At 38.6% G+C, this 24,758-nt stretch overlaps 1 protein-coding gene across 1 annotated transcript; it reads right to left on the bottom strand.

Moving 5' to 3' along the window:
* Positions 1-459: 459 nt before the first annotated feature.
* On the bottom strand, positions 460-21,150 carry LOC147533646 (Phosphatidylinositol 3- and 4-kinase family protein with FAT domain-containing protein). Its single transcript, XM_086650321.1, has 35 exons — positions 20,807-21,150; positions 19,853-20,646; positions 19,629-19,754; positions 19,460-19,545; positions 18,756-18,864; positions 18,553-18,648; positions 18,390-18,452; positions 18,162-18,221; positions 16,917-16,988; positions 16,555-16,636; positions 16,361-16,413; positions 16,184-16,282; positions 14,870-16,102; positions 13,374-14,366; positions 12,921-13,256; positions 12,247-12,505; positions 11,943-12,165; positions 11,454-11,847; positions 10,960-11,109; positions 10,631-10,852; positions 10,286-10,507; positions 9,113-9,766; positions 8,558-8,821; positions 8,129-8,479; positions 7,200-7,612; positions 6,697-7,123; positions 4,894-6,198; positions 4,394-4,654; positions 4,004-4,294; positions 3,416-3,901; positions 2,664-3,095; positions 2,280-2,558; positions 1,630-2,181; positions 1,049-1,258; positions 460-751 (listed from the first exon to the last, which is right to left on the bottom strand). The coding sequence occupies exons 1-35, from the start codon at positions 20,862-20,864 to the stop codon at positions 632-634; spliced, it is 11,775 nt and encodes a 3,924-aa protein (XP_086506447.1). The 5' UTR covers positions 20,865-21,150; the 3' UTR covers positions 460-631.
* Positions 21,151-24,758: the final 3,608 nt, after the last annotated feature.

Raw genomic sequence — 24,758 nt, forward strand, 5'->3', positions numbered from 1 at the left:
TTTTTCTATGGCAATTCTGTAAATTTATAGAAATTACACAGTCTGATGGGAAGTGTGTATGATTATTTTTTAGAAATTTTCTAATTTACCGAGGATTTTTCGCTAAAATTTTGAAAAGAAGGGTGTTTCGAAAATTCCGCCCCCCACCCTAGCATGTTGGACCTGCCCCTAATTGATTTTCTAATTTGGATTGTCCTCTCATATTCCTTTACTTTTTGGGTGTTTTGCCCGATCTCTCAAAAAAAATTATTCGTCTCGTATTAAACCTCTAAATTTTGATATAATTTCGATTCCAGTGGGGGACTTGGTGTTTCAACTACTATATTTTGGTTTAAGGTTTTATCATATGTATTTGTTGCAGGCTCCAAATCTAAGCCTTTGCTTACACATACAAAATAGTTTTTGAGTTATAACTACAAAAGCATCTGTAAATATAAAAGTACCGTACAAATAACCAACTATGTAAATTGCTCTTACTTCTTCGGTAAATACCAGCAGCCAAGATCTTATACAATAAACACTTTCTTAAATAAGGCCTAATGCAATATAATTACATGGATGCAACATACATATCTGCTGATTACATAAACCTTGAGGATCGTTGGTCAATCTGCTATGATGCAGGAAAAAACTAGAACCAAGGATGCCACGTCGGGTCCATCATGCACAAGTTCCTGGGCGACAAAGCTGCTTCGACTAACTCAGTTACGCCTCTCTGTACTGACTGCGGTGGCTCCATGCCATTATCATCCTGAAATAACAAACATACATATTTAACTAAGTTTGACTTCAGTGTCTGACCAATGAAGTTTCAGTTGGGGCCGAGAAAGCAAAAAATGTTTCGATTACTTTGAATGGTTAGAGTTGTTCCCTTGCCTACTGCATGTGATCACATGCTTATAACAATCGATGAGCACTTCGTCTGTTACCGGATCAAGGAAGCTGTCATGTCGACTAAAGCTTCTTGCTTTCTGGTGGTTTATTTTAATCTAACCCATATTCAATGCCTCAATGGTAACTATTTTTAGGCGCAATAAGATTGTATTACCTCTTCGGAGAAGTGATCTGGAGCTATTCCTTTAATTCGGTTGATAACATGCTCGACATTTGTGGTAACCTTGTGCTTGAAATCCATAGGATTCATGCTGCCTCCTGAAGCAATAGGTGCTGAAGGCATCCCCAGTGGTCTCCTCCATGACCAAGACAGCAGCTCATCGCGGAAGAACATTGCCAACTGATGCCACAGATGTTGACTTTGCTGCAAAACAAAAAAGAAGTCCAAAAATGTTTTACGTGTTATACATTACAGTAGGGAAAAACAGGCCAAAGTTTCTTTTGTCGTAAAAGATCTTATATAATTTCTTTTAGACTTCAACTCCCTTCGTAAGGTTTTCAAAGGTATGACAAAGTAAGGTTTGCACAAGTTCAAACATAATATGTAAGGTTTGTATAGTTGCAGAGGGAGCCCAAGCCTAAGAAATAATGCGATGTCTTTTTAACTATGGCCAACACGAGAATGCCCTTCAGTCCAATTTCCTGATATATATACACATATATGCCCAAAGGCCAAGGTAGACATGAGTAGGACACAAGCCACCATATTCAACGACTTTGATCAACCGAACTTACTTTTGGTGAAACAACAGCCTGAGACGCAGCAGACATGGAAGAGACAATCAGACCTTCCACCCCAAAATGTGAGAAGAACGCTTGCATATTCCTAGTCAGTCGAAATGGTACAGGTTCATTAAACTCAATCATCCCATTTGCATCATAAGCTGGATGGAAATCAGTCTGGAATATTTTGCCGGTGCTTTTAGCGAACAGTATCTTGTTTGGGGACCTTCCACCTATTTGTAGCATGAACGACATGAAGCTCGAGAGGGCTAGTTGAACAGCAAACTGCTTTTTGAAAGCCCAGAGATGGTTATTGCTCAGAAGAGTCTTGTACATGTATTGGGAAAATACGTTATCGTTCACTAATGACTTTGTTATGTCAATGTATGCTTGGAGTCGAAGATCAACAACTGCTTCTGGTGATATCTGGCCAGATATAGCTTGGTTTAGTTGTTCTTTGAAACGGGTGATAGGAAGATCAGCCTCACGATTGTGTCGAGCACAGTTGACCTCATACACCTCTAGGAAAGTGCTATACATTAAATCATCTTCAACCATTCGGACCTGACAAAGCATAGGCTCATATTTAGATCACAGGTCAATATATATATATATATATATATACACACACGTAAGTGGGAGTGCAGGCAGGGCTTCATCACCTGGGACCAAACAGGGATTATGATTGGGGTGTGGATGCTTAAGTGGCGCCGCCTAGACTCCTTGTGCTTGTCAAACATTCGGTTCATAACACGGAAAAGCTGTAAAATCCGTTCATCACTTCGAGCATTGGGAGTTAAAGATGTCTGAACAATAAAATGACGTTGAGAGCCGTCTGAACCAATAAGAGTGAGGCGACGGAAACTGCTTCCATGTCGTCGAACAATTGGAATATCAGCTCCAACTCTGTCCAACTTTACTGTATGATCTGGTGCAACTTCCTAAATGCAATTACATTTCACATATAGTTCAGAGAAATAGAAGACTACACTGAAATAACATATTTACACGATTAACACGATTAACATAACATGATTGCGGCTTACCTGGTCAATGAAATACTGCCCTGGAACCTCCACATCTACAACATGGAAATCACGCAAGACCCTGCTTTCATCCTCCAGCTTTAGGACAGCAGGAAACCTGTCTTCCACATTGCTCTGGAGTACATTTTTCCAATGCTTCAATCTCTCTGTCAATTCAGAGAGAGTGGCAGGAAATGTAGTTGTGCTCTCCGGATCAAGATCACGTTCAAAATCTTGCTTATACTCTCTTACAAATTCAACATGCTTGTTCACAGCATCAGCTGAAAAGCAAGCTTTGCAAACACCAGAGAGCTCCTTCTTTAGAGATTGAGGAACCTCGGCAGTAGTTGCAGTTGGGTACTTGTAACAACGGTGCAGCAGAGCATTAACCACTGCTAGAAGCCGCTCTTCTGGTAGGGTAACAAATCTAGAACCAATTTCTGTGAGCAGAATCTGCAAAATAAAGGATCTCTCATGTCAGGTGAATCTTTTGGCAGTAAAGAATTAAATAATATACGAGCACCTTACATAAATGTAACTACCAGTTTACCTTATTATACCAGAACAGAAAAAGAAACGAATGAGGTACTGGTGTTAACAAGGAAATACAGGACAAGAATTTTTTAACATTCAAACAATGATGTGTCGATATTACGGCCACAACTAGAAGACAATCAACATTGTCAAGCATAAAATCAATTTATAGCAACTAGTTGTACTAAGAGAATCAGACATAGACCTCTGAATCCCAATATGATTATATTGATTCTCACCTCAAGTTCACTCGCCATGTTAGTGTGTTTACTTCTAAGAGCCTCCATAATATCTTTAGCAGCATCAAATGCACTAGCTGCTGAAGCCACCATCCCGATTGCACTATTACGCCTTAATGAATTTTGGCCACCTTCATTAATGTTAGCAGAACTTTGCGTGGATGGTTGATCATTCCCGGCTGACACATTAGCTTCTACAGGAGTGGACCTTTCAGGTTCTTGGCCATGAGAGTTTCCACCGTCATGGGACCCAGTAACACCACCAGATTGAGAACCTTGATGATGACTGTCGGAGTTTAACCCAGTCCCAACATGATTCTGCACTCTTGCATTTCCATCAGCTAAGCCTAGAGGACCACCACCTGTACCGGCCCCAGGAGTTTGCTGCATCCTTTGTTGAGCCATTGCTAAATTCCTTCCAAGTTCAGTTTTATTAGCAACATCACGGCGTTCGAGTAAATATGTGCGTAGCCAGTAATATAGAGCCTGCAATGTTGGAATGTTAACCAAAAGATCATAAAGGACTGAATTTGATAATGTCGTACGGTTTTACCTGCCCAAAATTGTCTCAAAAATAGATTATTTTACCTGGGGATAAACAGTGGCAACTTTTAGGAGAACAAGTTTGCAATGAGGAGCCTCTGCTCTCTGTAAGGAAAGCAATAGCTGAGGGACCCAAGAAAGCCAAATCCAGTGAGGTATTTGGTCCAAGTATTTGTCAAATGCTCTTCCGACAGGTTCATTTGAAGTATCAAAACTAAGTAGGTATAGGACACGAGCTAGATGGCTTCTAGAGTTAGAAACCCCATATTTGATTCCCTGAAGGAAGCAGCTCACAGCATATTCTAGCCAAATTTCATCATGTGTTTCTTTATAAACCTGGGAACAAAAAAATTGGTAGCAGATAAGCAGACAGCTTAAGGAATTTACTATAAGGTTATAAAAGCATGTCAGGGTTTTTAAAAGAAGAAAAGATACCATGTCGCAATAATTTCCCCAGCTTATCCATCCCTTTGGCAAATGTTTGAACAGGGATATGGCATTGGAATAGGTCTGATTAGCACTTTCACATTCATTTAGCTTTAACAGAAAATCTCCTCGAAGGCGGAAAATTTCTGCTTTGTGTTTCACAGGAAAATATTCAAGATTAGTGCTGCTTATCAAATTAAGTCCATTTGTTAGTTCTCCCCTCATCTCCAGATAAGCTTTCGCTTGCTCCCTTATCTTGACGAAAGCCTCCTGAAATCAATGAGATAAATAGTGTAAATGTAACAGTACAAGAAAGGAAAAGTATGACAGAATGAAAATTAGAAGTAAAGATAGCAACTAATCACACCAGATGCTAGAAAGGCGGCTTCTTTATTTTAGTTTATGTATCAACTTTACTTTTTATTTTATGTATCTACTTTTTCTACTGGTGGAATAACAGATTCTTCCTCTTGTGGATACATTAGATATCTTTGTAATATTGATCATACCTGGACTTCCATGGTTGAGTGACCATACATCTTTTCAAGTATTGTGACACAAACATCGTAAAGGCCTTGCTTCCGGGCAATGTGAGCAAGCTTATTGACATTCCATGCTTTGTCACGGTAACCAAGATGATGAAGTTGTGGGTTTGTCGTTCCAAAATCCTTAAATGCATCTATCACAGCATTGTACATCTCGTTTCTCCACTGAAGTAAATCATACCAAACAGACAAATTATCCCACTCATTTGGAGTTCTAAGTCGCCAGGTTTCTAAAATGTCTTTAAGATCCATATAGCCACCACCATGAACACCACCCACCACAGAACTTCCTGAAAGTTGCTTGCTCCCATTAGCTATGTCCACTAGGATTCTAGCTGATTCTTGAACTTCAACCAATTGTTGAAATTGTTGCAGAAGAGGTATCCGTGACTGCACAGACATTTCAGGTAACTGCCACCATTGTTCTAGAGCCAGATCAACACCCTTCCCCACTATGTTTTCAGCATCTCCAACGCCATTTGTGTTTCTATCATGAAGAGCAAAAAAGGCCTGGATCAGACGCAGCTTTGGAGTTTCTTCTACTTGGGCTTTTGGAATTACATTGTCCTTCATAAACGCCCAATCGGGAATCTTCCAGAGAGAATCAAGTAATATGTCATAATTCTCGACACTCTTGCCAAAGTCTACCAGTACATCCCACTGGCTAAGCTGACTAGCACAGTGTATCCATTGTTCTTCCCAAAGACACATCTCGGCCTTCGGTACTGTGTTGTTGTATGTACCTTGTGTTGCCTTAATCATGGCTTGATAAAAGAGGCTTTGAGCACGCTGCCAATAACCATGCTGAACTAGGGACAGCCCAGCTCTAGTCTCGGCAGTAATTGACCTCTTTTTCCACAGCCCACACCTCATATCTTCTTCGTTAAGTAGACGGTACAGCTCAGCGAGGGACTCAGAACATTTAGTATCATTCATGAACAACATGACATGGCTTTCAAGCAAAGCGAGTGAGATGTGCCAAGCATTGAAAGTCTTTCCAATATATTTGATGAGTTCACTTGGCATCCTAGGTTGAGGGTGACTCAAATGAAGACCTTCAAGAAGAGCTTGCACAACATTTGGTCTGCTTGCTTGCTGTCTTTTGTGGTAATCTTTTGATAAAAGAGCAATCATTGGCTTCGCTAGAGCTACCTGTTCTTCTTTTTGCAGAGTAACCCAGACAATTGGAAATACCAAAACCCACAAGTGGTAAGCAACATTTGCATCAACATGAGCTAGATCTCTCAAGGGAATAATAAGATCAGCAACCTGAAAAATAAAATATAACCAATCATTTAATGACATTTTTTAAAACAAAAAGAAGATCATATGATAGTTTTTTCAAAGAAAAGAAAATAACACGGAGAGGAAACATATGTAGAAGAGAGGAAACCAGCCCAAGTTTCACAATCGGAGGTTATTAGACAAGATAACAGTAACCACCAAAAACAAATCCTTGAAGTGAAATCCTCTTCATAATGAGGAGTCCTTCCAAAGAAAAACCAAGGAATGAAATTTTAGTGAAAAGTTGCAAAATATGTTGGAAATTTAGATTGGTGCACCAAATCACACTTACAACTACTCCATCCATAGTTTCCACCAACATGAAGGAAATTTCGAACGAAATTGTTGGAAATTTTGAAATTTCCACCGACATGATGGAAATTTCGACGGACATAATGGAAATTTAGCAAAAAAACCTAGAGAAACTAAACTAAAAACATATCTCAGTCCTAAATACCAAATTCAAAAAAGACATGCTATCACCTGAAGTTTGCTCATCTCGTTCAGGAACTTTGAATGCTTAAACACAAGGCCGTCAAATGTCAGAACGCCATCAGAATCATCAGGAGCGTCAGTTATCTGCTGCTGCATTCCTGAATGCTCTGAAAGAGATCCAAATGTCACAAGTGGTGGAACACGAGCAGAATTTGGAGCAAGTGCGATAGGGACATTCTCAAACAAGATAGCCAAAAGAAGATCAAGCCCTTGCTTCAGCCAGAAGACATCACTTAACGCTTCCCAGTCCTGAATTTGGATAATATATTGCAGTCTTGTGAACAATGTTTTCCCCATGGATTCATGATACAATAGAAAGAACTTCTGCCTAATCTCAGGATCTTTTGCCCTTAAACCGAGCATGAATTGCCTCTCAACCTTCTGAAACACTTCCTGCCGCAGAGAAAGAGGATATCTGGCAAGAAATGTCATAAAAAAATTAATATCTTAACCGAAGTATGCATCAATGAGTTCATTAGAAAGTTATATACCTGTTTGCATCGGCACAAACTCCGTAAAGAAGTTGAAGATATTTCTTGTCCCACTCCTCAAGAGAGTTAATTGGGAAGTTTTGCTTATCAACCTGTGAAAGCTTATGTAGGTAAGAAACTATCTCCTTCTGAGTGAGTACAGAGCTTGATGTGCTGGATGTCGATGGTTTGGTGAAGTCATCTTCAGTCCAGCCCTTCACTAAATCAAGTATGCAAAGAAGCACACTAGAATCTGTACCCTTCTCTGACAGTAAGGCATAGAGTAGTTGGGTTATAAATCGCTTGGATTCAGGAAAAAACATGACCCTTCCACTGAGAAGTTTCAGGATAGTCTTCAAATTAGGGCTGACAGATCCAACATCAGCAACCGCACGAGATGAACTGACTGCAGAGTCTGAATCAACTCTCTGACCCTGAAATGCAGTATAAGTTGCTCTCTGTAGTCAATGCCAGGGAAGTGGATTCCAGACTTAAGAAGGGCAGAAAACATACATTATTGTTTATTTAAGGTTTTGTTTCTCTTGTAAGTGTCTTTACACATCAAAATTTTGTGGAAAATATATTATCATAAGGTAGATTGTGAAGATAGCAACCCGCCATGGCATAACACTATGTTGCATTCTACAGGAGGATGAACTTATAGTTCAATTGCACAAAATAGTAAGGTATATTTGCACTGGAATAGTATTAATATGTAGGATGAAAACCATCCTTTCAAAATTTTCCAAAGACTGTCGTATCCGTGATGCTAAATCCTGGACAGACAGAGACACCTAAAAGCGCAAGAAGTGGCTAGAAAACGAGTTTCCACAGAAACAAGTAAAACATGCTTCTAGAGAAAGGAGTATAAAATGCAGATGATACACTGTAGAACAATATAAGCCAATATAGAAGCATAGAACAGTATAAAGATTATTAGTTTATCATACTTGTCTAGCATGTGAAGCTGCTGATGATCCCATATCACGAGCTAGACGTTGAAGAACGCGAGACAGCAGTGTAAGGAAAGGATCAATGAAGTTCTTTTGTGCCTCTGCCAAGGTCTTAATGACAGAAAGAACAAAGCTAATCATTGAGTTCGCAGACTCAAGCGCTATCTGAGAGGATATGACAGTGTCAAGATGGTTTTGTATGAGATCCACAACTTTTTGATATAATAACTTCACATCTTGAGGAGTGTTTGCAGACTCTAAAGGAAAAGCGGCGAACACCATTTTCAGTAATGTACAGAGAGACTTCCCCTCATCGAGCATTTTACTGTTGAAGCAGGGCTCAAGAATCTACAGAAGCACACGAGCAAGAATAAGATATGCAGTACAGAACAGTAAATTGAAAAGATATAGCTGGTAAGAGTATACTTGAGAAATCTGGCTGATGTTGTTCCGGATGAATAAATGTGGTTGTTTCTCCAGAACCTTGTTCATTACATCCAGGCCCTGGGCTAGAGCTGTCGCGGGATCCTTGTTGGATTGAGATGGTTGAAGACTGCTGAGCAACTTCTCTAGATAATTGAACTTTACATTGGCATTTGGCCAAACCTCCAAAGCTTCTGACAAAAGATCTAAAGCTTGCTTGTACATTGAGGTTGCTTCCTTGTCCTTGGGCTCTATGACTAAAGCTACCTAATTCCATTGACAAATAGAAACATATATCAGTGTGTTTAGATAGTGGCGCAAAAGGAAGTTTTTTTCTGAATAACCTGGATTGAATCAAAACTTCGCGCAGGAAGTAATTCTCTCTTAGTCGGATAGAGTAAATCATCTAGAAGTAGATTCACCAACACCATTTTCATGCTGATAATGGATGATATATATATATATATATATATATATATATATATATATATGTATCTAGAGAGCAAAAGTACTGTAAATTTCACTATTTGCGAGTACAATGTTTAGAAGGGGACTCACTCTTATGAGAAAATTGATAATCATTTCTTCCATTGCAGCATTAGGCTTGAACTCTTCATCGGGTTGACCAGCAGAACCAGGGGTTTCCACATTAGGGATTGATGAGGCACCGCCAGGTGACATGACACAAAGAGATTGAAGACCAGGTTCGACCTTTACCCGCTTAGTTAGGTCATCAGGGAATGCAGAACCATCTGATGAACGCTTTGTCTCTCCACCTATAGATCCCTGATTGTACACATCATTTGTCTGGCTAGCCCCCTCAGTATCAGGCACAACTTTCATCTCATTCTGCCTTTGTCTTTCCCAACCAACAACCAGTCCAGCGAGTTCAATTGCAAGACGTCTATTTTCTGCGGTTGTATTATAAGGCAATCCTAGTCGACTGAGAGAATTTACCATTTGAGGTACAAATTGGGCTCTAGAGACATAGAAGAGATCAGAGTGACGAACAATAAGCTGGAAAATGTGAATCAAATTAGGAATTGAATGGCCTTCTTCCACCAATATTTTTTTTGTGTAACGGATCCAAATCGGCATTCGAGTATCACCCGCAGGTAATCTTCGTGGAAGAGCTGGCATTAGTATGTCAAGAGCTTGCTTTACCAGCATCTTATTTTCTGGTTGGCATGTTCTAAGAAGCGCAACAAAAACCTACAAAGGGACAATGTTAGGTTCACATTTGGCTTTACACAAAATGAGTAGAGTGAGCACAACAAAAATTTAACGGTGGACTATTTGAGTACCTCAGTAGAAGCTAGTGTGAAATAGTAACAAATTTCTCTAAATAGTTTTGCATATTAGCTAGGAGAAATACACGATATGTTGCTGATATATCGGCAATATATTAGATTGCATATCTCATGATATCAACTGCATCGTGTTTTTTCTATTTGAATAGAATGTATCAACTACACATTATAACAGTCAGGAAATGGGATTTATAGTTTCATGCAAGACCTAATCCATTAAAACTAATTTTCAGCATGTGCCAAGAAAATAAAACATACAATACATCATTACTTCAGAGCTGCACAAATAGATATATGCATGCATATATCACGTTATCACGTGTTAAAATATATTACGCATGCGATAAGCAACTTCAGAAAATCTTAACACTCCAAAAGAAAACTTCACGTACTATAGGCAGTTCGAAAAAATACGAGATACCTGTAGGATAATTTTTTCTGGAGCTTGATAGGCCTCCAGAAAATGACAAACATTGACAAATGCCCATTGCTTACTAGCACTATCTTCACGCTTGAGATGATTCCACCCAAACTTAATAAGCTCCTTACGATGGTGAACGAGGTCAGTTTGAAGATACTTGAGAAGCAATGTAGCGAGCTGCAAAAGTTCTATTCTAAGTGGTTCGTCGTACTCAGCAGTAACCTACAATTGAGACACAACAAGCAGAAAAGATCAAAGTTTTTTTTTGGTGATCTCTGAAATTAGGAACCCAAACTTATATTCATTTGACATGCAAAGGTCATCAAAAGTCAATAAAAAAATTACCTCCTCAGGAGGATCCAAAAGCTTGTCAACAATAGTTTTTACAATAGCAGGATCAACAACATCCCAACTTTGACCATTTTTAAAAGCATGAGCTAGCATTGGAAGAATTAACATTTGCATGGCAACAACCAAGTGGTCATGAGCTAATTGTTTTGATTGGAAAAGCTGCAAAAAGTGCAACAACAGTGTTTTCTTCATGTTGGAGGGATAACCTTCAGCAACCTGAAAAGGTAATAATAATTAGTATCCCATATCTTTGTAACATTGAAACTAAAGTAGCACAAAAGGCTGTAGGTCATAATGATCGTGATACAAGAACATAAGCCCACCTCAATGATATAAAACTCCTTCAGAAAAGTATAATCAATTCGGGTCCGGAACAAAAATATGGAGAGCATGTCAAAGAGAACATTAACTTCTGTCTTATCATGCCGCAAGTAGTTCAGAAAACATTTCACAAGCCACTTGCTCTCTTTAACCTGCATATTTGATCATCGGGAAATAAATCAATGCTCTAATTATTCCAACCAGAAGCTTATAAGTGGTATCCTATATTCAGTTAATGAATATTTCAAATAGATGCTTGTGAGGGGACGGGGGAATCCAACAGCAAATTGTGAGGAAAATGTTGCCAGGAATTCAATAAGAATGCCATAATTGCCTCAGTGAAAAACTCTTCACAAAATAAATTCTCAAGTAACAGACGAACAGTTAAGCCTTTTTGAATTTCGAAAAGAAATGTGGTGTATTTTTAGACGGAACACATACACAGAACATAAAGCACCAAAATATCCACTTGTTGTGATGATGAAACGAAACTTACTTGCGCCAAGCTAAGTTCCTGCTCATTGCTTAACCGAGCGATTCTTGCAGGCGACTTCCAAATAAGTACCAATGTGTCAAAAACAATGCGATTCGTCGGCAACCAATCTGGCATCAACTTAACAAGAGCTGAAATAAGAGAAAGTCCCTGAAAGTAAGCATCTGAGCTTGCAATCGGGACTGCAGATTGTTGATTAGTAAGACCATCAGCTAGCGAAGTTGCATGATTCTCATCACTCGTTGAAGCGGCAGGGGAAGTTATGGATCCTGCTGTCAATGATCCTTCAGGTTTTGGAGCAAATTGGGGAAATGCACTTGCAATAATCTTTTGTGGTGACTTCGCAAGCTCTTCTCTCAGTGGTTGGCCAGCTTCTGAGCGTATGATGTACATAAAACTGAATTGCACAACAGCAGAAACATCACTTGCTTGATTAGAGCAGACAACCAAAACATGAATTTGTATTATTCTAGCTTCATAAAAAAGTCTTACCGCCTGAAGTATTTTGGTTGGTTTAACCGACCAAGGAAATAATCAATGGCATCTGATGCATAACGATTTAAGAACTTGGTAAGTGGGAGACGATAAGGACTGTTAATTTCACTGTAAAATTGTCCCTGGGGAAGAGCCACCTCCAAATCAATCGTCAGGGTTACAAGTTCATCTAAGAACCTCCCAGCTGCGGGTGGTAGCAAATGGAAAAGCTCAATAATAGCTGCAAAAATCAAGCACCGTTTTGTTACTGTCTAAAACACTTAATACTCATACTAAGCACCCAAAAGTCCAATCAAGAAACCTGCTGCAATTTTTGGCTCCTCTCCTGCTTTCCATGACTTCTGACATTGAGCAAGCTTTTCCGGTTCTAGCCATTTCTTGAGGTGCTCCAGCAGCTTACCACCCAAGGTAACATTAAACCAGTTGGACAAAAGCTCAAGCAGCCGGGCCAGACCTTGCAGAAGGGGCATGCTGAGACTTTTGGTATTTGCCAAATTCACTAAAATTGGCCTGAGGCTGCTTTGCAAAAGGTCCTTGGGCATCCTTTGTTGTTGAATAGCCTGAAATATAAGATAAGATACTCGAATTATTCAGGATCAAACTGCTAAAAATACAAATGTTATAAAGCTTAACTCTCCCTCACAGACCCTCAAATGATCTATAGAAGTGTGGTCCCTCGGATGCAAAAGTTGCGAACTCGCTATTTGATGGTCCGACAATGCGAATCCCGAAGCAAGATATATAGACGGACTAAAGTTATGCTCGTGTAGCTCTTCGCAAGATGAACTATATACATTATATATCCAGATAATTTGGAAAATAAGATAACTAAGATTAAGAAGCCACATCCATTCTCAGCCTACAACAGTAGGCAGCATGCTTCAACTGCGCCATATGTATCACTATTCTGTCGGTCATTGCAACAATAACTAGCAAACATGGATAGCTAAATAAGTATAAGAACGCATGATAAACCTGCCGCAATCCCTCCTTTGCAACAGCTACAATTTCTGGTGTCCGGCATGTTAAAGACTTGAAAAACATTGCAACAATCTTTGAACGCAATTCAGCATGATTTGGAGCCTTGAAATCTTGCCACGCCATGGCTGTGCAAAGTAATTCAATGCACGCTGTTCTTAATTTGGTCAGAGAAGTTGCTACTTTTGGGTTCATAAACTTCACAACCCAAACAGTCTCATCTGCCTCTGCTATTTGCAAAGCTTCTTGTAAGAAATTAACCAACTCCTGAGTCAGCTTAAGAAGGGGGGGCCTCAATGCCAAGCAGAAGTTCAAAGCTGTAACTGTCCCAACCTATACGTTGACGAATGTCTAACATTAGGGTTAAGGTGGAGAGCGATAGAGAGAGAGAGAGATTTTATTAACTGCTCTTTTTCTTTTCTTTCTTTTCTTTAAAATAGTGTGACTAACCTGTTGGTCGACATTTTTGGACCGCAGAGGCCGCATTATAAGTGGCTGGAGTAAAGGTTGATACAAAGGCTCAAGCAATTCAGAAACTTCACAGGCAGTCCTTTTAGCCAATAGATCCAAACACGACTGCACATTCTTTCTCACAATAATAGATGCATTAGGATTGAAAAGTTCAGAAGCAAGAAAATCAACAACTCCTTGAAAGCTTTGTCTGCGGGGCTCATTTGCTTCATCAGCATTGTTTACCACACGTAGAACTTGAATGAGCACTTGATTTGTCTCTTCCTGCTCTTTGTTAGCATGCAAAGGAAGCCTTTTAAGTACATAAACAAGGCCACGAATAATCCTTACTTGGAAAACGCATAAAGTCTCAACTGTGACTTTACCAACCAAAGCCCCAAGACCCATCACGCCTCCCATTTGTGCTTGCCATGTACTTCCGTAGCAACAGTGTAAGAGACGGGGCAACAACTGTTCAAACACAGGGATCCGAACACTTGGTGGGGGCGAATATACAGGATTTGTAGATGGACTAGAAACCATCATGGGAGTAGCAGGACCTCCCCTTAAAGTGCGTATCCCAGTATGTTTCGTGCGAGCGAGGAAGAGAAGCGTTTCGGAAAACACGTTCAAAGCATTAAGTGCAGCTTTAGCATGGAGTCTACTTTCCTCTGCTAGGACATCGACCAGTGCATCTAAAAATATCAAAGGATCCAACTCCTTCAGATTAGAAGAAGCTGAACTTCTTGAACGTGAAGTCGCACTAGAAGAGGATGAGACCAGATGAACAGGCTGCCCATTAGTCACCAGAGAATTCGTTGAATAATCTACGTGGTAAATCATGGCAAAATGACGGCAAATATTTACAACAAAATCATCTTTTGGGTCCACGAGTTCCGGTTCTGCACTGGCACCTATGATTGTCATCAATAAAAGCTTAAAAACTGATTTTTCAGCCATTAGTTGAGTCTTTGTCTTTACCCCTAAATCAGCCTGCAAAATTAGAACAGACGTTTATGATCAATGGATAACATGATTTTGCCTGTAACACAGCAATCAGGAAAACACAAAAAATATTTCGCTGAAGGGACAAATTGATATATTTTCTATTGGAAATCCTGCGAGAATTGAATCTAAAGAGTAAATCAGATAAAAAAACAATTGATATTTCAGATTACGGTTTCAGTTGTCTAACTCAAAATGGTTGATTACTATAGATGACTTCAAACCTTAACAATTATTTCTAGGAATGAAAATCTGCTGACACTTTTTCATATACCTATAAGTAGAACCATCATATAGAAACTGGTACATCTTTTAAAAGTTCCGGGTTGGTGAAATATCTGTACCCAATGGAACTCAAAATATCCAAGGAAATGGTGTCGAACAGGAAAACGTAAATGATGACTAAGAATGACTGTCAAGTAACATTGAAATAGATACAACAAATGTAGCTTCAGCACTACGTAAAGCAAGAGCGCCAGATCCATACAAACCTTATCATCTGAATTTTCGACGCGGTGCAAGGATGAATCTGTTGAACAAGCTAACAATGCAGACAATATTCCAGACAAACTGCTCTGACTATTTGCGTTTGCTCGTAAGTTCAGTTGAGATGATAAGCACACACGAAGAAACTTCAAAGCCTGCTTTCTGTAGAAAGTATCAAACTTGCCATTGTTCTGCAAGACTGCATTTACTGCGAAGGAAATGCACCTATCTAAAGGCACCAAAAATGGTGTCGCTGGCTCAAATGTCAAAATCAGACGGAGCCCATGCTCGGGGTTCTCCTTGCACTCGAGCGCAAGGGGTTCTTTGAGAAACCGACGGTTACGACCACCTAGCTTGCCAAGAAGTTGCAAAGCTTTTCCACCCCATGGATGAGGAAGAGGCTTCAAGTGAGACCATAGAGCCAAAATCACATCAGACATAACATTTGCCATACTTGGTTCCAAGAAATCAGGATTCAAACTATCAATCCAAAACTCGAGCGTCCTTAGACCCAAGCTCACTAGATCATCACTTCCTTTTAGAGTCAAAACCAGAGGCTTCATAAGGCGTGGAAGGTGAGGCAACAAAGAACTCAACCTTGCTGGTAATGTTAAGCAAAGCTCAAGTACTAGGTCCCTCATATCTTCGCCAGTGGGACCCTCAACCATAGCTAATAACATATTTAGGCAAGGCTGCAACATAGGAATTAAGTCCCGCAACAGAAGTTCAAACTTTCCCCCATGGAGTGCACGAAACATAGTACGAAGAAGCTGTAAATATCCTAGCGGACGATCGACTTCAGTAGCATTTTTCATGCAAACTTCCATAATGACAGGAATGTGAGGCTGTAAAATACGTTCGCAGTCTGAAGGAGCCTTAGAAACAGCACCAAATAAGTACCGGAAGAGGTGCAAAACAAGTTTTGCTGCAGGAGTATCTGGATGTTTCAGAACATCAAGTTTACTACTGACAAGGAAATTGACCAAAACATCAGCAAATGGTCTAAAAACCTTTGTTGCTTGAAGAAGCGAAGAGAATATGTGAACCAACTGGTTATTGCTAATCATGCATTCGAACAGCTCTGGCATACACATTGAGAACATGTCCATAAGATCTCGAGGTTCCATGATACCCAAAATTTGAGAAAACAAATGAAGCATTTCCCTCTCCTCATCTTTCTCTTTGAAAAGAGATAAGCAGTGGACACCACTTCTAAGTACTCCAGAGGCTTTCCAGACCTATAAAGTAACACATTAATGTAATACAATAGTGTCAAGATCTACAATGAGGAAAAAAAGACGTTACTTTATTTCTGATACCTCGTCTTCTCTCATCCCCTTAAAAACTTGGGGTAAGGGCACACCAGATGACGAATTAATCTGCATTTGTGAATGTGCTCCATGAACTGAAGGAGAAACCTGAACAAGAAGAGGAACTTCAAATGAGAAAAGTTACACCTGAAAATATGCAACTGATGAACTAGAGCCTTGTGAAACCTGTGCTCGGGGTAAATGTGCATGTGTGATGCTCCAGATTATTGTCTTCATTCCTGCAGGATCCACCAATACGTACAGGCATCAGTGTTCTCGTAAAATGTAAACAATATCAATAGCGAATAGCAGAATTCAATAGAAGGTATGTTGAAAGTCTGGTATTGTAAACAACAGTTTTAAGTTTTCTGACTATTTACCCATGACCAAGGTCTTAATCAGATGTTTACAATCACTGACTTCCTTTGAATGCTCTAACGGCGGTTGCAAATTAAGGACTGCCTGCAACAAGATCAAAAGCCAACAAACAAATCAAATGGCTTTACACCCAGCACACCTGTCAAGATATACAACAAATTTGTTATCCAAAGTAAACTAGCATGATTTCTTATTTCTCTAATAGACCGTATAAGAATTGAGCTATTGTCAGTGGAAAGAAATACCAGTTACCCATGACCAAGGTCAAGGATTTTGCAAAAGAAAGAAAATAAACTTTAATTATTGAATAAAATAGCCATCATATCATGAAGATCAATTAACAGAACAAATGATTCGTAGTCACCTGCACAGGAAGTTCAAGCTTAGACCTCAATGTGGAGGATCGATCTCTTCCTTCATCACCCTCTTCCACTAACTAGTCAAAGTAAAATGCTATAGTCAATTAAGATGAGCTTGATTTCCATGATAAACATTAAACAAGAAAAAGAAGCTGTGAAGTCACCCATGTTTAAGATATATGCGTATAACAGAAGTGTTCGTCAATTGCACATTTAGGTTCTCCATACACAAGCTCAACAAAATTTATGCTGCAGAATGCATAGCAAATACATTCAAATATTTCAAATTGCTTGTGCTTTTGACGCTAAGAGTCACATCAACCTCACATGGCAAGCGTAGAGCTTAAAAGGCTAAAATGTTAACTGATTGAGGCAACCCTCTTGAAAACATGCAAGGAGCATAAGCTTCCCATCAGACAATGTGCTCGGCTGCTCGCAACATTACTTGAGGAGTGAAGTTCATTACAACAATACCCTCAAGTCAAGAGCGAATCTCCTGAAATTCGATCTGACCCAACTATTGCACTTACAATTTGGAAGAAGTGATTACGTTATCCCTATCCTACAAACTATAGTTTGAAAACTATTCAAGTCATTTAGTTCTTCTCGGGCTATCGGCAAGAACTAGGCAAAATGTCTAACTTACAGTTAGGAATATGCTTGTTATTATAATTTTGTACTTCTTGATGTCCACAAGGAATTAAATTTCGAAATATTTCAGTCGAAATGACTGAAATTTAACTAAATTTCTCTTAACAATGCCTTGTCAAGGAAATAATTTTTGAAATATTTTGGTCATTTATCCATGCCTACCGAAACCAAAACTTCATTCCCTGGTTGGCGAGCGGTTTTTTTCCTAAATTTCAAGTAAATATCTTAGTCTTTCTTAACAGAGTTCATTCGCCTCTACTAAAAGAAAATGACTAACATACTGTGTACCAAGATATAGGTGGTTTGGTTGTAATTGCCGGTGAGATATAACAATATACAAAAATTACTCAATATGGAAAAGTTGATTCGTAAATAGACTGACACAAGAAAATTTAAAGGGCAAAAGGAACCACAAATTTAAATACATTAGAAGGTTGCGGTTTGCTAACAGGACTACTAGATGATAAACTCCGAATAGGGTGCATAAATCTAACAAAGTAACAAGTCCTCTTAAAAGCACCCACGTCAAAAAGTGTTCTCCAGCAATTTACTAGAAAAAACACAACAAAGCATGATATCTACAAATCAATGCACAGTACCTGTGGTATCGTACGCTTGAAGGTGCTAAACTTCCCCACAAAAGCATCCAATATCCTCCCCTACAGAGAGGCACAAAGATATGTTATTCTATAAAAGAAGCACACCAGATATAATATACGCAAACGTATAGGATAATCGTACCAAACTACAGGTAGATACTAATCGAGTGTCTGCTAAGTGTTATATAGTGAATACTAGAAGTTCATGTCTACAGATGAGATTTGTACCAATAAACTCCGCGCCTCATCCATTGCCGGTTGGTCTATGCCTTTCTCAAATATGGGCTCCACCTAGGAAACCATGAAAGCAATCAGAATTAGCTCAATGCTACGAAATACAAATATAAAAAGATAAATAGTGTCCTTGGGGGAATAGAGGTTATACGCGCACCAGATTTAACATTAGCCGAGCACATGTCGTATGAATGCTGAGGGACAAGGATGCATCATGCATGTTACTCGAGAACAAATAAATGATCCGTGATAACTACAAAATAACATAGGAAAATGTTGAGTTCAGATGCCTAAAAAAAATCATCTTCAATCAATAACCTTCATACATGTGCATCAAATGTTTGAAAGGAAAGGAAAAACCTGTGACAAGGAAAGATCGCCCCTGACATGATGAACGATCTCTGCAAGAAGACTGTATGCCAATGGTCTCAAAGTCTCAAAGCATGCCCGACCAGTTCCGACTAAGACCCTAGGGAAAAAAGGAAGCAGTACGAATTAGAGAACATTCTTTTGAACACTCAGACACTCCTAGTCGTTTTCGTGGAAATGACAAACGTGAATCAACAGTCTCTACTCGAATAAGGGATCACTAGCAAGATTATGCATACCTGGCAATTCAAACTAAGTTTTCATACGTTAACAAGAATTTTAATCAGCATCTAGAAAGAACATAATGAGAAACTAAAAAATTTCAAATCATCAGAGCAAGCATGAAAGAGGCCAACATACTCTTACAGTACATCAAGTCATCAACAACAAATATACAACCTAAAGTAAATAGATAGAATTATTTATTTTATTTTTTTTGAAAAGTTTGAATTAAAATTGATTGAATTATCTCATCTAATCTACACCAAAACCCAACAACTAGTAATTACAGGAAAAGATATCCCAATTATGGCAAAGCATCTCGGTTCATTTCGATGTACAGAAAACATTAAAGCAGATAAAAAAAATGTGAACTTCTTTGTGTCACGCCACATGGTGTCATCATGAAAGAGAGCATTTCATCACTACAAACAAATTCCACCCATTGTGTAACAGAAGTCCAGGTGAAGCCATACCTCTCTTCTAAAAGAGTGTCTATCAGGGGAAATAAACCTCTCTTAAAATCTGTTCCAAGAACATGCTTTAAGGCTACAAGCAATTCCTGTACCAGAAAAGAAGGATTTAGTTACACTAAAAAAAGGGTTTAAGATATGTAGAGTGATATAATATGCACCAAAAAACCACCTTCCGAATGGTAACAGAATCAGGACAAGTAACAAGAAGATTCACAATGCTTTTACAAATGTTTTCCTCGTGCGTCCTGATATAGTCAGTAAACCCCCTCAGAAGGTAAGTTAAAAAGGACACCGTCTGTAAAGCATAGGGAAGAAAAATTAGAAACCACAAAAGATTAAACAGAACATAATACTAGTAAACATTCAACAAGACAATAACTAATCAGGACGTACCTTAACCTGTGCCCCCTTCAATTCCATGAAGTGGTTCTTCGACTGAGGAGGAACCTTATCAGGACCTGGTACAGATATTGCCGCAACCATCAAAGGTAACAAATGAGGAATGTTGGTATGAACTAACCGAGTATACAACTGGAACAAAAACATCACCACCAAGGGACTCTCATTGACAATCTTAAACGAGCGAGTGCTAGGATTAAGCTGCCCATTTCCACTATATCCACTTGATAGCAACCCTGATCCATCCATCAACTTACTATCTTCAACACCCAACCCACCAACACTACTTCCAATACTAGTCCTACTGGCACTATCAATACCACTACCAACACCACTACTACTACCACTACCGACTCCCCCGCCACCATCCTCAAAAAAGTAGCTAACAGTTGCTCTAAAATTCTGATATATTTTACAAACAAAATCGAGAAATGGCTGAACTTCAGTTTCTAAGCTTGGTCTGAAATTCCTTAAGAGATCAAAGATGATCCTTATACAAATTAGACCATTTTCTTCGTTATCGACAGTGAGAACATGCAGAGCAACTTTCAGTAAATCCTGAACGAATGGACGAAGAACTTCACTGTGGGGAAGTCGATTAAGAACCTCAACTATAATATTTCGAAGTTTATGTTCAGGATTATCAGTAAATTGAGGTTGCGTTAATTGGGTAAAGATTATTGAGAACGCCTTGAAGTAACATTTTAGGAAGTTGAGGTACTCAGCTGTGTGAACTATCTCAAGACTATCTCTAACCTCCATTGCCATCTGAAGTCTTGTTTGAATAGCTGATTTCATTAAACAAAAAAACAGCACTGATTTTGTTAAAATAACAAGAAAAAGAAAACGTATAGACAAAAACTAAATCAAATTTTCTCAAAAACCATGAAAATTAGAAGATCAATCTAGAGGGGGGAGAAAGAAATGAAGAGGGGTTTGAAAGCTTACGAAGATCAGGCTCAACGAGATGGCGAGCATGTTGTTCAAAGTTCTGAATTGGACTCATATTTGGAGTAATGGAAGGGATCGAAACCCTACCCGAACTTGGTGTAATCGTACCAGTGATTTTCGACCGTTGTGTGTTGATGTCTGTGAATTTTCTAGGGTTTATGGGGTTGAACAAAGAGGGATACTCCGGCTTGTGATACTTCCACTGAATCTGTTCTTTTTCGGCAACTTCTTCGTCTTCAAGTTTCGCGGGTACCGGGCATAGCCGCGTAGAACAAATTTATACGGGAAGATGCTGATGAGATCATAGACAATGAACAAATTGCGAGCTAAATATGAAAAAGGAGTAAAACTTTTTTGAGGGAAAAAAAGATGAGTTATTTCCTAAATGGCCCCCTAATTTATGACAAGATTCCTTTTTGGGCTCCTAGTTTAAGTAAATGTTCATATAGCCCTCCTTTTAAAGTTTTCCATCATTGACAATTTGTGGACCGTCATCTTGTCTAATTCAACGAGGTGTTTGGAATTCAAGCGTTGCCAGATTTGAAGCAGATATTAAAGAATGTCATCTTCAACTCTGTTTGGGATCTATTTACTAAAAGATGCTAATTTTGAGCAAATGAAAGTGAACCATTTCCTGGTTTTTGTCTAAGTTGAAACTCTGTAAAATTTATGTATATGTTGAACAAAAGTTTATTTACTTTAAAGTCAAAAACTAAAAATCTGAACTCTAAAAGAAAGTCAAATTTTAACTTAAGTGAAGTCGGAAATTTTCACGTTATCAAACTAATTTTTTTAATTTTCTACTTAAATAAGCAAAAAAAAATAACTTATTTTTAGTGTTGTCAAACGACACCTTTCTTTTAAAGTACTTGTACTTGACATCTCTTGAAAGAAGGAACCAAATTCTTGAAGCATTAGAGCAAATTCAAAAATTTCGAGTGAGATATTTATCCACGGAGCAAAAATATTATAAGATATATAGATGAATATGAATTGTCCTTAAAGAGGCTTGAAGAATTGTACAGACAGCTGCAGAAACTACAGTAGGAGAAAGCTCGTTTTCTCTTCAGAGATCAATAAGTCTAATGTGTTTCCCCCGTACAGTTTCCGAAAGATTGTAATTTTTGTTTGTAACAGAACATCCGTCTACACCAAATCATTACTTAAGTACTCTAACTTCACTTTGTTTGCTACTTGGTATTGATTTTAAGCACACAGTAAGTGAGCTTCACCCTAGTTTAGATGACTCTGAATGAGCAAAAAACATTAGCAATGATACAATTGATGGTCTTGTTGCAACAACTGAAAGACTCCTTGGTGTTAACTGTTAAGAGACAAAGGATGCACAAAGGGTATGTTAAGAGTCTCTTGATGGGTACACCAATCAAAGAGCAACAAATGTTTGAGAATGTTACTTGTAATACAGAGAGAGGCAGAGGGAGAGAGAGAGAAATCAAGATCTACAGAGAGAGATCTTAAGAGAGGGAAAACGACAAAGAAAGATAAAGAGATAGTGAGAGTGCGCAACGGAGAGACAATGGGAGCAGACAGAGAGGGAAAAAGAGACTGAGCAACAAGAGAGAGGATTATGGGACAAAACAAAAATTTTAATTTTTGGATCCAAAAAGGAAGATGGCCCTTACATCAAATCTTGCTGACCAAAATCTTTATGTCCCAGAGATTTTTTTATACCTCAAAATCGCACCTATGAGAAATAACTGAAACAAAATTGAAGATACCACTAAATTATTAACCATAAGTTAAATAACTTAAGATTGAGATAGTTCCCAAGGAAGTTTGAGTTAATGCATATTGGAGCAACTAATTTTAAATTGTCGTAAATTTGTTACACGCAAATTCAATTGTTACCAATTGATGATGGGTGAGTTATAAAGATGCCTCTATAGTAAGTGTAACCAATATTAACATTTTTATAAGGTAAGTTCGGCAAGGGTGTGGGTGTGCGGCTGATAACTTTTGAGTTTTTTTTCAAACGGTAATCAGAGACCTTTTATATAATGAGTTAAATTATTATTATTATAATCGACATAATAAACACAAATTTGAAATAATTTACTTCTGATAAACTATATTAAATCGGTGATATATTCAAACTCGATAAATGGTGTTGCTCTATAATTAGCGTAATATATTTCCAAATAAAACTTCCCTAATCAGTACCGCAAGAATCCTTATAATGGGATTCCAACTCAGCACCAGGATTTAAATAAAATTAGGGTTCTAGTTTTTCCATATTACACAACGTGTCAATTAATTGGTAAAGAAATAGAGGACAAAAATAGATTGGATAGAGATTTGACTGCAAGTGGGAGGTAAAGAGATATAAAGTTAGGTCTTTTTTTTTTTTTTGATGAAAGTATAAAGTTAGGTCTTGCAAACTTAGTTAGAGCAAGTCCAACCCCAGCCGGGTTGAGGCCAATAATTCAAATTATTGGCCTCAGCCCCCCGCTCCAAGCCCAGCCGCTTGGAGCGGAGGCTGGGGTCGGCCATTCAGTCGCCCCTAACATTAGGGGCGACTGAATGGAGGCCCCAAGTGACCGTTGGGGCCTCCAACGGTCACTTGGGGATCCCCCCTAGCCGTTGGATTTGCTCCAACGGCTAGATCTAGCCGTTGGAGCAAATCCAACGGCTAGAAATTCATCTCTCACCCTCTTCATCACTTTCTTTCTCTCCATCTCTTGCAACTTCCTCTCCATTTCTATCTCTCTTTCTTTCAATTTTTTTTTCATCTTTTCATTTGTTCACCCATGGATCCATTAGACATCAACGAATTCGATAACCAAAGTTATATGGAAATGTTGTCCCCTAATTCTACTTACCCGTCGGCTCAATTAGGAGTTGATGATTATGAAGTATGTGAGGATTCTTGTGTGCAAGGAAGGACGTCTTCGACAAAGATAACTAAACGGGAACCGTATAAGCCGGATGAAGATATTTTACTTACTAATTGTTATTTGAAAATAACATTTGATGCGGTTGTCGGAAATAGCCAAAAATATAAAGTATTTTGGCAAAAAATATCGGATGAATATAATGCGAGTGCAAAGTTTCAACGCACACTTAGAAGTTGTAAATCTCGTTTCAGTGAGATAAGCTCGGAATGTCAAAGTTTTATATCGACTTTGAGGATAATAAATAAAGTTCCAAAAAGCGGAGAAAACGATTATGACCGGGTAATTGTTTCTAACTTTTTAATTTCTTTAATCTATCTTTTCACTTCATTCATAATATATACTTATATATATATTTTGTTTATTTTAGTTACAAAGAGCTATCGAAATGTATAAAAAAAATCATCAAGGTAAAGGGTTTAGGTTCATACATGTTTACAAAATTTTGATGACACACAACAAGTGGATGGCAGACATGCCAGGAGAGTCAACATCCGGTAAAAGAGATTCTAATACCAATCCATCGGAAGAAAGACCAATTGGCCGTAAACAAGCCAAAGCAAATGCAAGAGTTGGCGAACCATCCACACATTCTACCGCTTCAAAAACTCCCAGTGAGGGATATTGGGAAAAAAGAGACGAAGATTCCCAACAAAGATCAGTAACTTTGAGTGAAGCAGTACGGGTTCAACAAGAGACCCTAAAGGTGCAACAAGATTTTCTACGGGTGCAAACGGAGTTGGCGAACCGACAATATGCGATGGATTTAATGAAGATTGATATTAGGTCTCTCGACGAACATGCTCAACAAATGCTTTTAGCGGCGCGAGACGCTTTGTTCAACGGTGCACCACGAGACCCAAGAAACCCCTTCTAGTTATTTTTAATTAATTTTTCTAGTGTTGTTTAGTCGTATTTAAGTAGTTTTAAATTTTTAATCAATTATTAGTTGTAATCGATGTTTTTTTAATTGAATTTTATTAGTAAATTGGGAAATTCCAAATTCAAATTTTCGGCCTCAAGAGAGACTGGGGTTG

Source organism: Eschscholzia californica, unplaced genomic scaffold (assembly GCF_041429995.1).
Source record: "Eschscholzia californica isolate CP2 unplaced genomic scaffold, dmEscCali1.0.p SCAF_6, whole genome shotgun sequence".
In the NCBI taxonomy this organism is placed as follows: Eukaryota; Viridiplantae; Streptophyta; class Magnoliopsida; order Ranunculales; family Papaveraceae; genus Eschscholzia; species Eschscholzia californica.